This window comes from Astatotilapia calliptera, chromosome 20 (assembly GCF_964374335.1).
Source record: "Astatotilapia calliptera chromosome 20, fAstCal68.1, whole genome shotgun sequence".
Classification (NCBI taxonomy): Eukaryota; Metazoa; Chordata; class Actinopteri; order Cichliformes; family Cichlidae; genus Astatotilapia; species Astatotilapia calliptera.
Window position 1 is genome coordinate 37,675,757 of NC_137441.1, and position 16,056 is coordinate 37,691,812.

General features: G+C 41.2%; 3 protein-coding genes across 6 annotated transcripts in view; 1 reads left to right on the top strand and 2 right to left on the bottom strand.

Annotated features, from left to right (window-relative positions):
• Positions 1 to 3,273, bottom strand: part of LOC113013466 (cyclin-dependent kinase 17-like) — a 52,431-nt gene extending 49,158 nt beyond the window's left edge. For 2 of the 3 annotated variants that reach the window (XM_026154388.2, XM_026154385.2), the window contains exon 1: positions 2,654 to 2,746. The gene's annotated coding sequence lies outside the window, so the exon portion shown is untranslated. Of the gene's footprint in view, positions 1 to 2,653; positions 2,747 to 3,136 lie in introns of those variants that run through there. The other variant, XM_026154383.2, reaches the window with a different exon arrangement.
• Positions 3,067 to 15,648, top strand: LOC113013467 (transmembrane prolyl 4-hydroxylase-like). 2 transcript variants are annotated; one of them, XM_080295353.1, is made up of 10 exons: positions 3,067 to 3,435; positions 3,704 to 3,785; positions 7,405 to 7,601; positions 7,755 to 7,845; positions 8,765 to 8,927; positions 9,041 to 9,226; positions 9,530 to 9,620; positions 9,774 to 9,897; positions 12,912 to 13,044; positions 14,554 to 15,648. In XM_080295353.1, the coding sequence occupies exons 1-10, from the start codon at positions 3,067 to 3,069 to the stop codon at positions 14,564 to 14,566; spliced, it is 1,449 nt and encodes a 482-aa protein (XP_080151479.1). In that variant the 3' UTR covers positions 14,567 to 15,648. The 2 variants fall into 2 exon arrangements, with proteins under 2 accessions (XP_080151479.1, XP_026010175.1); XM_026154390.2 differs by lacking the exon at positions 12,912 to 13,044.
• LOC113013468 (secreted frizzled-related protein 5) lies at positions 4,003 to 6,607 on the bottom strand. The gene is made up of 4 exons (XM_026154391.2): positions 5,380 to 6,607; positions 4,705 to 4,880; positions 4,536 to 4,622; positions 4,003 to 4,429 (listed from the first exon to the last, which is right to left on the bottom strand). The coding sequence occupies exons 1-4, from the start codon at positions 5,904 to 5,906 to the stop codon at positions 4,110 to 4,112; spliced, it is 1,110 nt and encodes a 369-aa protein (XP_026010176.1). The 5' UTR covers positions 5,907 to 6,607; the 3' UTR covers positions 4,003 to 4,109.
• Positions 15,649 to 16,056: the final 408 nt, after the last annotated feature.

The following is a 16,056-nucleotide window of genomic DNA, read 5'->3' on the forward strand; positions in this document are numbered from 1 at the left end:
TTTCCAGCTGCTCCCTTTAGGGGTCCCCAAAACATATCATCTGCCTCCTTCTCACTCTATCACTAGCATCCTAGTCTGTCACACCTCTGCATGCCCTCTTTCACTGCATCCACAAAGGTCTTCCTCTTCCTCCTGCCTGGCAGCTCCATCTTCAACATTCTTTGCCCAACAAATCCACTCTCCCTCCTCTAGACATATCCAAACCATCTCAGGCTCACCACTCTTAAATAAACTTAACAAATTTTACAGCATAATACAATAAATGTCTGCATTGCTTATCAAATTACAAAACACTCTTGAGCAGACAGAAGAGTACAATCTCATTAGCCCCACATCATCATATGATGATTTTTTTTTTATTAAACAGAAATGATAGCTATACATTCGAAAAACTGTACAGGGAGTGCAGAATTATTAGGCAAGTTGTATTTTTGAGGAATAATTTTATTATTGAACAACAACCATGTTCTCAATGAACCCAAAAAACTCATTAATATCAAAGCTGAATGTTTTTGGAAGTAGTTTTTAGTTAGTTTTTAGTTTTAGCTATTTTAGGGGGATATCTGTGTGTGCAGGTGACTATTACTGTGCATAATTATTAGGCAACTTAACAAAAAACAAATATATACCCATTTCAATTATTTATTTTTACCAGTGAAACCAATATAACATCTCCACATTCACAAATATACATTTCTGACATTCAAAAACAAATCAGCGACCAATATAGCCACCTTTCTTTGCAAGGACACTCAAAAGCCTGCCATCCATGGATTCTGTCAGTGTTTTGATCTGTTCACCATCAACATTGCGTGCAGCAGCAACCACAGCCTCCCAGACACTGTTCAGAGAGGTGTACTGTTTTCCCTCCTTGTAAATCTCACATTTGATGATGGACCACAGGTTCTCAATGGGGTTCAGATCAGGTGAACAAGGAGGCCATGTCATTAGTTTTTCTTCTTTTATACCCTTTCTTGCAGCCACGCTGTGGAGTACTTGGACGCGTGTGATGGAGCATTGTCCTGCATGAAAATCATGTTTTTCTTGAAGGATGCAGACTTCTTCCTGTACCACTGCTTGAAGAAGGTGTCTTCCAGAAACTGGCAGTAGGACTGGGAGTTGAGCTTGACTCCATCCTCAACCCGAAAAGGCCCCACAAGCTCATCTTTGATGATACCAGCCCAAACCAGTACTCCACCTCCACCTTGCTGGCGTCTGAGTGGGACTGGAGCTCTCTGTCCTTTACCAATCCAGCCACGGGCCCATCCATCTGGCCCATCAAGACTCACTCTCATTTCATCAGTCCATAAAACCTTAGAAAAACCAGTCTTGAGATATTTCTTGGCCCAGTCTTGACGTTTCAGCTTGTGTGTCTTGTTCAGTGGTGGTCGTCTTTCAGCCTTTCTTACCTTGGCCATGTCTCTGAGTATTGCACACCTTGTGCTTTTGGGCACTCCAGTGATGTTGCAGCTCTGAAATATGGCCAAACTGGTGGCAAGTGGCATCTTGGCAGCTGCACGCTTGACTTTTCTCAGTTCATGGGCAGTTATTTGGCGCCTTGGTTTTTCCACACGCTTCTTGCGACCCTGTTGACTATTTTGAATGAAACGCTTGATTGTTCGATGATCACGCTTCAGGAGCTTTGCAATTTTGAGACTGCTGCATCCCTCTGACATTATAGACATTATAGAATAGACGAGTAATACTCAAAAATCGATGGAATCAAATCTATGAATTTCATATAATGAAAAATGTTAGAAGCAAAATGGGAGGAATGATTATTAAAATACTGTTTGGGGAAAAAGTTATAAAACTTTTTAAGCAGTTTTTGACTTTGAATAATGCATCTGGTTATTAATATAATTGTAGTTATGTTCCAGTAATAATTAAAATTAAAGCAAAGTTAGATAATGCTTTAAAATAACTGTCCAACAAATGTGGTTGTTGTTTAGCAAGACACTTTACCAGGAGTTTGACACAAATAACCTGAAGAGTAAATTTTAGCTTACTTCAGATACACTTTAGAGGGAACACTTTGTTTTCTCCCAGAATGCTGATTTGACTACTACATATTAACATTTTACAGCTTTTAGGGTAATAAAACGTAAACGGGGCAGTATTAAACTTAACAAAATTACTGCAGTCACTCTTTAACCTCCTAGGACCTGCGGTCCACATATGTGGACATCACATTTTGGGTTATTTAGACCAAAATACTCAATTTTGCTCTACATGGGCCTGATATCCACTTACGAGGACATTATACTGCTACTGTTTTATCAAAATTTTAAATGAATATTGTCATTTGTGGCTCTCATTTTTCTTAAAAACAAAAATAAGGTAAAAAAAAAAAAATCTGGTAATTCTTTGTTTTTACATTCATCGGGCCCCAATATGCCCAAATATCAAAGAGAAATTAAAAATGCATGTCGTGGATAAGTTCGGGTCTTAGGAGGCTAAGAGTTGTTGCACCAGGCAGTTCCTCTCTAAACCTCTCAGACGGTCAACTGCGTGGAGCCTGAAGAAGTAAAATCACGGGCACCAAAGTAGTTCAGCAAAGCTTAGAGAAAAGTCGAAAATCATTTAAAACGAATAATTAAATACAAGCTCTTTTTGTTCGGCTGTGCGCCATTAGAGGCCGCTATGGATTTACCAAGACTTCCGAAACGACGACCTGCTCCATCGTGACTCTTTGGCTTGTCCGTCCTGTTGTTAGGCAGGTTGTCAGGGGCAGCGCATCTGTTAGCTAAAGGGGGATTAGGTTTACGTCAGTTAATGATGAATTATATATTAAACAAAGTACACGGCTGTGGGCATACCTGCTTTTTTGCGCGAAGCTGTCTGACTTCTTTGACTGAAAGCGGCAGAGACGACAAGGTTTATTTTTCTCGAAACGGTCAGAGGTTTTCCGCCGAGTTTGCTACATAGGTAGCTAGCTAGTTGAGGTTTACTAACGTCGAGCCATCTGACAAACCAAACCTTTTGACTTTTGCTATAACTTTACCCAATAGTTATCCATATTTATATCCAGCTTTCAGTTGGTGCAATAATAATTATAATAACAACATGGAAGCCGCTCAGGAATATCTAAAAGAGCAGAACGAATTTGACGACAATGACGAACCTTCATCTTTACCTTTCAATTCCCCGTTTCGCTCCACTCGTCTACACATCCAGAGGAGTAATGTCTGCTCTCGGGCTTATTTCGTCGTGGTCATGGTCTTCTTTCATGTTTACATCCTAAATGTTATCGCCCTGCTGCTCTACGTGCACTACAACAACGGGCCTGGGGATCTTGTGAGTGGAGACGGAGGGTCCTCAGCTGCTGACAGCGATAATGGGAAGAGTCTACCCCATCCTGCCCCGTCCTCCAGAGAGCTGCATGTGGAGGATTACAGTCAAAGCTTCAGTCTCCCTCGCATTGAGGGAATACGGGTAAGAAACGGGGACTGTATCGGTATGATAGTTTGACATTTCGACTCAAAGGTTATTGCTCCCATATACATTACTTCCTGTAAAGTTAAGTCAGCATTTCTTTCTAGTTAAAACACATTTCAACTACATTTGACCAACCTGAAGTATTTAAACATGTAAAGTAATTGGTGTGACATGGAAGTGCTATAGCAAAAACCATTGTATGTGTTAGCCATTGTATACTTGGCCAATAAAGCTGATTCTGATTATGTGTTTTGTGCGTCTGCAGGTTGGACATGTTCAGAGGGTGTCTCTTGTCCCAGACAAAACACATGAAATGAAGACGCTTAGTCTGAAACCATTGCTGTTTGGTAAGCCTTGCAAATAAAGACCAGGTATAAAGAAACTTTAAAAAAAACTCTGTAAATTTTCTATTTAACATCTTTTATTTCTTTGAACTACTCTGCCTGACTGGCACGGTGCTGATATTGATTGAGCACTGTAGTTGTGACCATCTTACTGTCTGGTAACTTTTCCTCAACCAATAGTTTGGATATGATTTGGAAAAAAGCCCAACAAAACAACAAATGAAACAAGAAAAGGTTTATTTACAGGCTTATGATTAAACATTATCCCCTAACCACAGCTGTTTAGTGCTTGTTTCAGTTCGACTTTTTCTACCTAAACATATAATCCTAGTTTCTGCATCGATATTGTTTCCACTTGCGTGCAGCTGCCGTCAGGTTCTTGTCTTGTTTCTGCCAGGTGAAAGCTTTGTTGACCACCAGGCGCTCCCCGTGCACTGTTCCTGTCACAAGAAAGGTGCCGCCTCGTGGGTGTTGGCGTGTCATGTTCCTCACGCAGGTGGCATCTCTTTCCAGCCACAGCTCGATGCGCGAGCGCAGCTGACCACCTAGCAAGGGTCCCTGCTTCAGGACGTCCAGTTTACTAGCCAGTGAGAACAGAGATAGACTGACTGGGCTGTATTTGAGCCTTGTCAGTCGTAGTTTCACGACTGGGAAGATGGCAGATAAGCACAAGTCCTTAGTCACATTTACTGTTTATCAAACCTTACATGTGTGTGATAATTATAAAATCAAAAAATATTTATTGAAACTCACCAAAATCACTCCTACAAAAAGTCTCAAGTAAATCATTTGATGAGGAGGCCTCTTCCAGCTCACAGTCCCGACAGCTCGCCTGTGGTGCTGAAATAGTTAAACCACTAATTGAATCACTTGTTGAGTAAAGTCAGCGTCAGCAGGTGTGTCTGCGTAGCCAGTTTCTCACCTCTACGCCCTGCTGTGTCAGCGGTGGTGTTAGTGATGGACGAGATACACATGAGATGGTCCGCGGGATACTGGTCGCACCGCAGAATTTCGGGCCATGGGTAGCCATAGCAACTCATGATCGGTGCACAGCTGTCCTGTACGGATTCACACAAGCTTCTGCAGGGTGAGATAAATCTGATGAAGAAGAGATGGAGAGGGAAGATGGGCAGCAATTAGTAGATGATGGGTTGAAATCAATACCACAGTGCTGGACAACACAACACTTGATTAAAAGAGATTTGGTCCTTGTTTTTTTGTTCCTCACACCTAGACTGCACACAGACTGCTAATGTGATAAAGAGGAGATTTAGGGTTTTTCTGGTGGCCTGGATTCTCTGTGAAATCAGGGCTTTCCCGCTGAGACTGCTGCACAGTTTGCATAGTTGTCAAAAGCGTTATCCCTTGATGACTGTGCTCCTAAACAACATTTTCATTAACCTAGCATTTTGGAATTTTTTTTCTGTTAATAAGTCTGTAGCTACTTGTGGTTATCTTGTGCTTTCAGCAATTATGACTCCTCCAGTATTACACTATCCACTCCATTTCTAAACAAAAACATGGGATATAACGGTTCCTATAAAAAGTCAGATTAATATGAAAAAAATTCTAGTACAAAAGATACATAACAACTTACCTGTCAAGACAGATGGGAGCAAAGAGAGAGCAGAGGAAGATGCGGGCATCAGGGTGGCACTCTCTGGCAAGGAGTGGCAACCAGCTGGCGCTCTGCTGCACAGCCTCAGCAGGAGTCTCGTGGCCCAGCAGGTTGGGCATCCTCATGGTGTTATAGCCAATATTTTGGCACAGGGCCATGCCTGATGGGATAGAGACACAGCGAGAGGAGCTGCTGGGTTCCCATAGTTCGTCTTCGCTGATAGAAAGTGTGGACTTGAAGTTACTAATACCAGGCTCTCCTAGAACTTCGCTATCCCCTCCTGGAAAAACTCTTGGTTTAGAAACACTGGTATCTCCAAATCCAGTTTCACTGTTGTCCACAATACTTGCCCTGTGTCCCTTGTTCTTTACCCCAGATCCAACCTTACCCTCTGTCCTCACTTGTTCCTCCATCCCTGTACTTACTCTCCCGGGACTCACCGCTAACAGATTAATAGGCCCAGCAAGCAGAAGGATGAATAGCAGGGAGGATGAATGGGAGGACATTCTGGATATTTAATGAGGACAGAGCTCTTCTGCTCAGAAGGCAAAAAGTAGAAGAAATCCTCAAGTGTCTCTTTTGAGTAATCGATGATCGCTGTGTGAAAGTGATGGAGAGGATGGCCAAATAGGTGTATTTATAGTGGGTGGTGAGCAGATCTGCACAGGAAGGGGGTAAGGGGTGGTGTAGAGAATTAGGAAAAGGAGAAGAGTGCATATTAAAAGAGAAACATGGATGCACTTACATGGATCAGCAGATATAAATGTGTATTGTAGAGCCAGGTTAATCATTTGGCATTTGCATACATTAAGGCAGATGCAGACCCTGATAGTAGTGAAACTCGTCACTTCTTTCCAACCCACATTTTCGGTCAACCCACACTTAACTACCTTGTTTCCCTCTGTTGTCTTTGTTTATGCATTATTTATGCATCTTTTTTTTAAATTATAAATACTTCTTTCTCATTAGAAACCGATATTGTTCTTAATAGTAAAGAGATTGTTACTGCCCACAGGAGGGGGTAACTTTCCACAAAGAAATGTTCAAGAGAAGTTCATCAGATATTATTCTGAAACGAGAGAACATCTGAGACCCATGTGCAGATAGTAAAGTGCATGCTTTTGCATTTTGTTTAAACATTTGCGCAGGATGCAAATAAAATTGGCGTTGTCCTGCTGTGCAGCCGTGGCCTGATTCCTGTTCAGACAAGCAGGTCACTTCCTTTCCGGGGGAGAAAGAGAGACAGCGGTGGGAGGGAGAAGAGGAAGGCTCAGTCCCCCTTCATTCATATCAGTTGTCACAATTAATGAGGCTTGACTGGACTGGGGGTTAACCAAGGGTGCAGTGTAAAAGGCACGGGTGACAAACAAGGCCCCTACTGTACAAGCGCCAGACCTGCCGGAAGCCTTTTATTAGGATGGAAAATGACTGAAGGCATGGATGAATTATAGGAAATCACGTTTGTAATGTTTGCCTTTATATTGTATCTAATTTAAGAATACTTAGTTTTTTGTCGGTGTAACATATTTTGGGGGAAAACACAGGTAGACTTGCTGAAAGAAATATTTAGGAGCCAAAGAGGAGAAGTAGGAACCTCCTTTTGTTGTTGAAAAACATCCATTTTAAATACTGTAAGGCAGTTTGTTGTTAAAGTTGGCATCACCCTAATGTAGAATGAACTCACACATCATTAGAGACATAAGATTCAAAGAGTCAAAATAAAAGGTGTAAAATAATATAAAAAATGAACTTAAAAAAGAGGAATATGTATGATTTATTCTAATTGTCTATATGGAAGTGAGGACTGGGGAGAAGCTTACATTATTCTCATTCTGTAAGCTGGGAAATTTTAGATTTCCCATAAAGTTTGTAATGGACAGTCACATGGCTTTGTGTATTAGATAATGTGAAATAAATTGGTATTTCATGCAGTATGGAGTCACATGTGCCAAAGGCTCCAATGGATCATAACATCTGCTACTACTGTCTTTATGTTCCTGTCAGAGATCCCTGGCTTCCTGTCTGAGGAGGAGTGCCGTGTGGTGGTGCAGCTGGCTCAGCTCAAGGGCTTAATGGACAGCCAGGCAACAGCATCCAGCCAGGAACAAGAGGAGTCAAACCAGCCCCTGCTTTCACTCAGCACAGAAGAGGTCTTCAGCCTATTGGACCTAAACCAAGATGGGCTGCTTCAGAAGCAGGAGGTGATGAGAGAGAAACATTATGCATCTGCAGTTGCAGGAGGAAAATTGATTTCCAGAAAAAGTCATTTTCTATGTAATGTAAAATTAGATGAACTGTCAGAACATGTTTTGCTTTCTGCTGAGATCAGAAAAACACTCTGGTCTTTCCTCTAGATTGTGAGTCATTCACATTCTCAAGATGGAACTTGGTTGAGTCCCGACAATCTACGGCAGATACTGACCGGTCTGGAATCCTGCCCAACAGGTCCGTGCTCATGTAGTTCAAACATGCATCTCTTCTGTCCTGAGTGACTCTATTTAGAAAAGCATAATTGGATGAAGATGTAACTAAAATTAATTTGGAAGATACTGTTTATAACCTAATCGATTCCTGTTTATTCCACCATGTTGTACCTTTGTTATTTGAAAAAAAAAATTTTCAATTCTGATTGGGCTTTTCGAAACCTGTGTCTCTAAAATACTTAATGTCAAAACATGCTATTCTTTTTTTTTAGCTAGTCGCAATTGGTCTCCACCTGCTTTCAGCAAACTTGTCACATACTCAGTAAATAAGTGCAGGTCAAGTGTGTAAATACTAGGCTAGTCTCCTTCAGTTGTGTGTGAGTGCTTCTGCAGTGGCTGTGTACTGGTAAGAATGGAGTTAACTGCTCACTGGTGGCTGTGATTGCGTGCGAGTCTGTGAGTGGCAAGGCAGGAAGAAGAGTGACACCCTTTTGACCTGATAGCATTGTGCCAGGCGTTCTACACGTCCCAGTCCGGATGTGCCTCGTCCCATCTCATTAAAAACCAATTATTCTCCAACCCCTTTTCTTAATTTTCCCCCGGATACCCTGTATCCCCCCATCTCCCTCCTCCACACTTTTTGGTTTACCAACCCACCCCCCTTCCCTGGCCATCTCTCCTCTGGCACCCTGGAGCTATTGTTGTGGCTGGGACACTGTCTCCCAGGGGAACTGATGGGGACCAGACAATCATTTTTGCTGAGAGTAAAAGCATATTTTTACAGATAGAGGCAAAAGGAATTGAAGAAAAGAAAGAATGGAGGCTGTTATAGTTTACCGTTTCCTCTAGTAGAATTCAAACATAAATCATACTGAAACTGAAATCATGACACTGCTTAACTGAAAGACTGGTTTCTTCTTACTTATGTGTATGTCTGGCAGGGATGCTGACATTGGGGGATTTTAGGCATGTTTATGATGTATCCCAGCATCCAGGACAAGAGAAAAGTGGGAAGCTTCATAGTCAGTTCAAACAAAGGAGCAAGCATACCTGGCTTTTCCAAGGCCCAGGATCTCACCGTGTGCTGCGCACACTCAGGAACAGGTCACTATCCACACACACGTGCGCTTTATTGTGGCGTTATTCATTCACACTCCTGTATCTGAAGTCTTACGATGTGTTATTGTTTTTTAAATTTTTCTTTTACTTTTACACAGAGTAACCAGTCTGACACGTCTGCTCTCTGCATTAGTTGAATTGAGCGAACCACTGCAGGTCATTCGCTATGAACATGGAGACTTTAGTAATTCACACTATGACAGCAGCCCTTCCAACTCAGAGACAACTTGTGCGCATACACGATTGGCAGGAAACACATCTGCTCTCACCGAGGTCCCTTGCCGGTATGCATCTCTTCTGTTGTAATATAATGTAACTTTTTTTTTTTAGAAAGTACTTTTAAAATTCACTTTTATTAACTCATTCACTGCCAGCCATTGGCAGTGAATGAGTTAAACCCATTGACTCATTCACTGCCATTGACGGCTATAGACGTCTATGGCAGTGAATGAGTTAACAGGTTGTTGTCAGACACTTTAATTGTATTTGTGTAACAGAACAATGTCCCCTTTCATAGGGAGGAAACCCCTTTTTTTGCCCCATTTTTTGCATCTCCATTTATTGCTTCCTTTCTTATTTTATTCCAGGTATCTTACAGTTTTATTCTACCTCACCTCTGTAGAAGAAGGTGGTGAATCCACCTTTCCTGTGGCAGACAATCGCACCTATGAGGAGCAGGTGAGTGTCCCTTCATATTGTACCTTACTTTTTCCACTGTGTTTAAAACCTACATATGATAATTCAGAGAGATGATGAGCCATGGAAAGAAATCTGACACTTACTAGACTTATTAGACAAAAGCTGTTTACAGTTTTTTTTCTCATGTCCTAGGCACTTGTCCAGGATGGAGTTGATTTAACAGACACCCAGGAGACGTGTAGCAGAGGGAATCTGAGAATTAAACCTACTGCTGGGACAGTTCTCCTGTGGTACAACCATCTCTCTGATGGTAGAGGTAAGAATAGAAGATTTTAGCTATATTTATTGCACACACAAAGCCAGTAAGCAGTCCAGTATGCTAATTTTGTCTGTCTGCTATTTAATAGTTTTATTTCAGTCTTATTGAATTGTGACAAAATAATCTCTGTACATCTGAATGAGTGGCAGGAAAATTCTTTGTAAAGCACAAAAGCTCATTTACTACTGAATCATTTGAAGAACAGGATCACAAATCATTCAGTGTGACATTAGTATTCATGTAACCTCAGAGCTCGCCACATCCATGACACAAATAACTAGGTTTAAAAGCAGGGGTTCAGCAATGAAAACATCTCGATAACTTAACAACATATTGTATGATTTAAAAAAAGTCCTGGTGTCGCGAAATCGATCAATGTAGAGCAGTGAGACAAACCACAGAGGCCCCAGAAAAGTGCAATCAAACGTTGAGTTTATTAACAGCCAGGAGAAAACATCAACATATGTCTTCTGACCAAAATACGTGTTGTGGACATTTATAAAGCAGTGGGGTACACGCCCCCCCATGCCGTCAATGACAGATTAAAATAGGTTCCAGACCTTAGTCACAGTTAATCGTACATCTCTGTACATCTTTAATAGCTATAAACAGACATAGAACTTCTCATGGTAAATGGTAAATGGCCTGTATTTATAAAGCGCTTTACTAGTCCCTAAGGACCCCAAAGCGCTTTACATATCCAGTCATCCACCCATTCACACACTGGTGATGGCAGCTACATTGTAGCCACAGCCACCCTGGGGCGCACTGACAGAGGCGAGGCTGCCGGACACTGGCGCCACCGGGCCCTCTGACTACCACCAGTAGGCAACGGGTGAAGTGTCTTGCCCGAGGACACAACGACCGAGACTGTCCGAGCCGGGGCTCGAACCGGCAACCTTCCGATTACAAGGCGACCTCCCAACTCTTGAGCCACGATCGCCCCATTTTGATAACACCTTCCATACAAGGTAATAATCTTAAGCCCTCAGGGTCTCTGAGGCTAATTCTTGACTCTGCTCATCTGTTACCAAGTAGAATAAAATGCAACAGGTTTGCAACAAGAAGCTGGAAACATTTGGGCCTCTGCTCAGACCTATTCCTAGATTATATGTATTATATGTACTGTAAGCATGCATTGCAGTTATCCTTCTATGTTCTAGTTTCCCTCAGCATGGATCACCTGGACAGTCACGCCAGTGAAGCTTAAAACCCTTAATGAACTGAACATCAACTCAAAATAGGCACAGATAGGCAATGTGTATAAAATACTTCTAACCGTACTTTTAATAAAGGTTAACATAACGGAAGGATCCTCAAATGGACATCTTCAATAAACAACTGTAATGCAGTATCAAGACTGTGAGAAATATTATTAGGTGAACTAATGCTGTAAAGAATGTTATTAATGCAGTTATAATGATGCAGATTATATGGCAGCAATAAAAGAATTTCTGTATCTCCACACTGGTAAAAGGAAAATGTGTCCTCTTTCAATTCTAAGGTTTTCCATATCAGTCCACAATCTTCAGTCAGGTAACTGCAACCTCAGATGAACATGATCACACGACATTTTACACAGTCATTATTTTTTAAAAGCACTAAGCCAAACAGCAGAGTCAGTGTATGAAAAACATATACCCCATGATTAAATGGCTTGTATAACCATCTTTAGAAGCAGTCACTTGAGGTCAGTGTTTTCTGTACGAGTCTGTGACTTCATATGTCTCTATGGAAGATATTTTGGCTCGTGCATCTTTACAGCTTTGCTTCATTTATTTGAGGTTTGCAGTTATCCATTCATGCACAGCCCTCTTGAGTTTCTGCCACAACATCTCAGTCAGGTTGAGGTCTGTTCTTTAACTGGGCCATAGCAGCACCTTTACTTATTTCTTTTTCAACCATTCTGTTGTTGATTTGCTGCGGTGTTGGGATCATTGGCCCTAATTTACTATCAGTGCTTATGAACAAACAGAAAAATCTGTAATTGATCAATAGTTTCGTACCTGAATTTGTTCTTTAGGAACAAATTTAGAAGTCCTTCTGGCCATGTGTATGAACAAATCACAGCCTGGCTGCCTTGCCAATTAAAAAAATCTTTGAACTGAATGCTACTACTAAAAATAATGATAAAAATTGTTGCTTTTCAGTTAATATTTACGGTGTTAAAACTACCGTAAGTAATCAGAATACTCAAAATTGTTATGGAATCTGGATTCTTTTTCTTTCTTTTTTATTGCATTGAGTTTCTAACGTGTAGACAGTAGATTAGGCTATATGGACCTTGGCCTCCACTAGTTTTTCTTTTTTTCGTGTCGTCTTGTTCATATCACTTTTGATCCCAAAGTTTGTTTGTTTTTGTTTTTTTACTTGAACCACGGTGTCTGTCTCGGGGCAAATCATATTCAGCACTCCTGTTATTTCAGCCTGAGTGTCGCTATTCATCTATTTATTTGAACAATTGTCACTCCTGTGGAAATACTTCAGAAACCTGTTCCTTTTCTGGTTTCCTCCTTGAACTTCAGACACTATTATAGAATGACTTTCTCCTTATTTTTACTCTACAAATGCAGGCTTCTCTCCTGCCATATCATCGTTTCCACTTTCTCTGCGTCACCTGGAGGGAAATGTGTTTCCTTATATAGAAAAATTGGGGCAGGGTAGTATGCAAATCAGTCGTCCTGTCCCCTTGGCAGAAAAACAGCCCCATAGCATGATGTTTCCACCCCCATGCTTCACAGTAGGTATGGTGTTCTTGGGATGCAACTCAGTATTCTTCTTCCTCCAAACACGACGAGTTGAGTTTATACCAAAAAGTTCTACTTTGGTTTCATCTGACCACATGACATTCTCCCAATCCTCTGCTGTATCATCCATGTGCTCTCTGGCAAACTTCAGACGGGCCTGGACATGCACTGGCTTCAGCAGCGGAACACGTCTGGCACTGCGGGATTTGATTCCCTGCCGTTGTAGTGTGTTACTGATGGTGACCTTTGTTACTTTGGTCCCAGCTCTCTGCAGGTCATTCACCAGGTCCCCCCGTGTGGTTCTGGGATCTTTGCTCACCGTTCTCATGATCATTTTGACCCCACGGGATGAGATCTTGCGTGGAGCCCCAGATCGAGGGAGATTATCAGTGGTCTTGTATGTCTTCCATTTTCTGATGATTGCTCCCACAGTTGATTTTTTCACACCAAGCTGCTTGCCTGTTGTAGATTCACTCTTCCCAGTCTGGTGCAGGTCTACAATACTTTTCCTGGTGTCCTTCGAAAGCTCTTTGGTCTTGGCCATGGCGGAGTTTGGAGTCTGACTGTTTGAGGCTGTGGACAGGTGTCTTTTATACAGATGATGAGTTCAAACAGGTGCCATTCATACAGGTAACGAGTGGGGGACAGAAAAGCTTCTTACAGAAGACATTACAGGTCTGTGAGAGCCAGAGATTTTCCTTGTTTGAGGTGACCAAGTACTTATTTAGGGGCGACCGTGGCTCAGGGGGTTGGGAAGCGTATCTGTAACCGGAAGGTCGCCGGTTCGATCCCTGGGCTCTCTGTCCTGGTCGTTGTGTCCTTGGGCAAGACAATTTACCCTACCGCCTACTGGTGTTGCCAGAGGGGCCGATGGCGCGATATGGCAGCCTCGCTTCTGTCAGTCTGCCCCAGGGCAGCTGTGGCTACAACCGTAGCTTGTCTCCACCAGTGTGTGAATGTGAGAGTGAATGAATAGTGGCATTGTAAAGCACTTTGGGTGCCTTGAAAAGCGCTATATAAATCCAATCCATTATTATTATTATTATTATTATTATTATTTTCCACCCTAATTTACGAATAAATTCTTTACAAATCCTACCATGTGGATTCATGGATTTTTTTTTTTTTCCACATTCTGTCTCTCACAGTTGAAGTGTACCTCTGGTGCAAATTACTGACCTCTGTCATCATTTTAAGTGGGGGAACTTGCACAATCGGTGGCTGACTAAATACTTTTTTGCCCCACTGTATAACATAGAGGATCTCTCTTAAGAAACACTTCCAAACAAGCCACACTTATTCAATCTTTTTCTAATTGTACTGTCATGAACATTAGCATTTTACATGGTAGCTGAGGTCTGTAGAGTCTGAGATGTAGTTCATGGGGATTTTTGCGGTTTTTCTAATTACTGTGGAGTCTGACCTAAGGGTGAAATTGCTTTGATATCCGTTCCAAATGTTTTCCACTTGTGAATAATATTTTTTTAACTGCAGAACGATGGACTTTAAATTGTCTTGGAAATGGCTTCATAAGTCTTCCTGTCATTGCTGATGTTTTTCTTCTTTGGCATTTTGTTAACACACAGCTGAATTCTCCAGACCAGCAAACTGCCAAAACGTCTGCTTTTATAGAGTTTCTCACACTCGCTGATGAATGGTTAATCAACTGAATTTGTTCAGCAGCAATGGGCTGCTGCTGCTACTTATCATCTTAATTTTATTTTTAACCTGATTATATTTAACTTGTGGTAAATGGTCAGCACAGTGCAGCAAACATCAAATCTGTAAATCATTCAGTTGTACGTCTAAATGTTTGTCACACTTGTTGTTGGTATTTTTCAAGACTCCAGTAACTGCTAAAACTTTTTTTTCTTCTTAAATGCTGCTTCTCTCCTGGCTTCCACAGGTTGGATGGGTGAGTTAGATGAGTATTCCCTTCACGGCGACTGTCCGGTCAGACGTGGAGTGAAGTGGGTGGCCAACAGCTGGATAAATGTGAACCCAGATTACCAGCAACAAGCCCGCTACCAGAGAGTAGTTGCTCAAAGGCATCAAGCTAAATCAGGCATGGATTATCAGTCTCTCTCACACAGCGACCTCCACCAGGATCTATAGCTGGCTGTTTTTATTGAGAAAAGTCATTCTAATTTTAAAATTAGGTCAGTTTTGCGTCATTGCAGCCAGTGAGTTCTGACAGATGTTTTTTTTGTTTGTTTATTTTAACATTGCCAGATGTTGTAGTCAGATTAAAAATTGCACAAAACAGCACCACATATCTCTGTCTTGCATGTTTAGTGAATTTTACTAGGGAGCTTAATTTGCAGTTATGGAGGCATATTTATATAGCACAGTTAACAAGTACAAATAAATGTAACAGAGGCAATGCCATTCTTTATGAAAATCAAGCCTTACAAATGTAGAGTAATAGATTATATATGGGGTCCATGTGTGAACAGGAAAAGATGCAGTTATGTTTATTAGGAGAGAAGTCTGCTTACCTCCCTTCCTTTTAGGCTTACTACGCTGCTCCTCCTCTTGCAGGTCTATGTCATTTATTGTTATGGAATTCAAGCCTTTTGTTACAAGCCATATTCATCACAGTATACATAAGTGAATGTGTTACCGAGGGAAATTCCTGTGAACTCTTGTATGTCTATTTTGTTCATCAGTTTTCCTTACAGTGAAAATGAGCTTTCGTCATGATTTAATAAGGTGATTGCAGGAATCTTGTATACTGTATAGAATGATCACCTGTCACACTGGCTGTACAAGGCCAGTCCTTCAGGAGTAATTTAAATTAGATTTTCTAGTATTTCAACTTGCGTGTTTTTATTCTCACAACTCAAAGCGTGTTTAATTGTCTGAGACTATTTATTTCAGTGTTATTTATTGTCACCGTCTGGTGATTTAAGTTAAATGAATGCATATTTATAAAAGTTTGATGTTGCGGTGGATCTGTGTTTTATTGTATTTGATATGTCATTAAATACAGTATACAAAACAGTGGTACAAAAATATTAGTGGTGTTGTGTAACTGCTCACATCATGTTATATAAAGAATCGCCACTAGATGTCGCCAACAACATGTACAGTTATGTCTGTGACTTGAATATGAGGTAGTTGTGATATACACGGGGAACTTGTCGGCAATAGTCCCTTTGGATGACCAGCTGATGACGTCAGCGCATATGCGTTACTGACGTTGGTTGATGGAGGTTTCACATTGTAGGCAGACAGGTGCTGTACGTGTCTCAGAAAACTCCAATCGAAACTAACTGAAAACCAACAAGCCTCTTATTAAAACGGCAGCAATCTTCAGTCTTCATTCAAAGTTGTCATGCATTAAAATTTTTGCTCGCATGAATTAAACCTCATATTTCTAAATGTGAAAAATAAATTAAAAACAAAT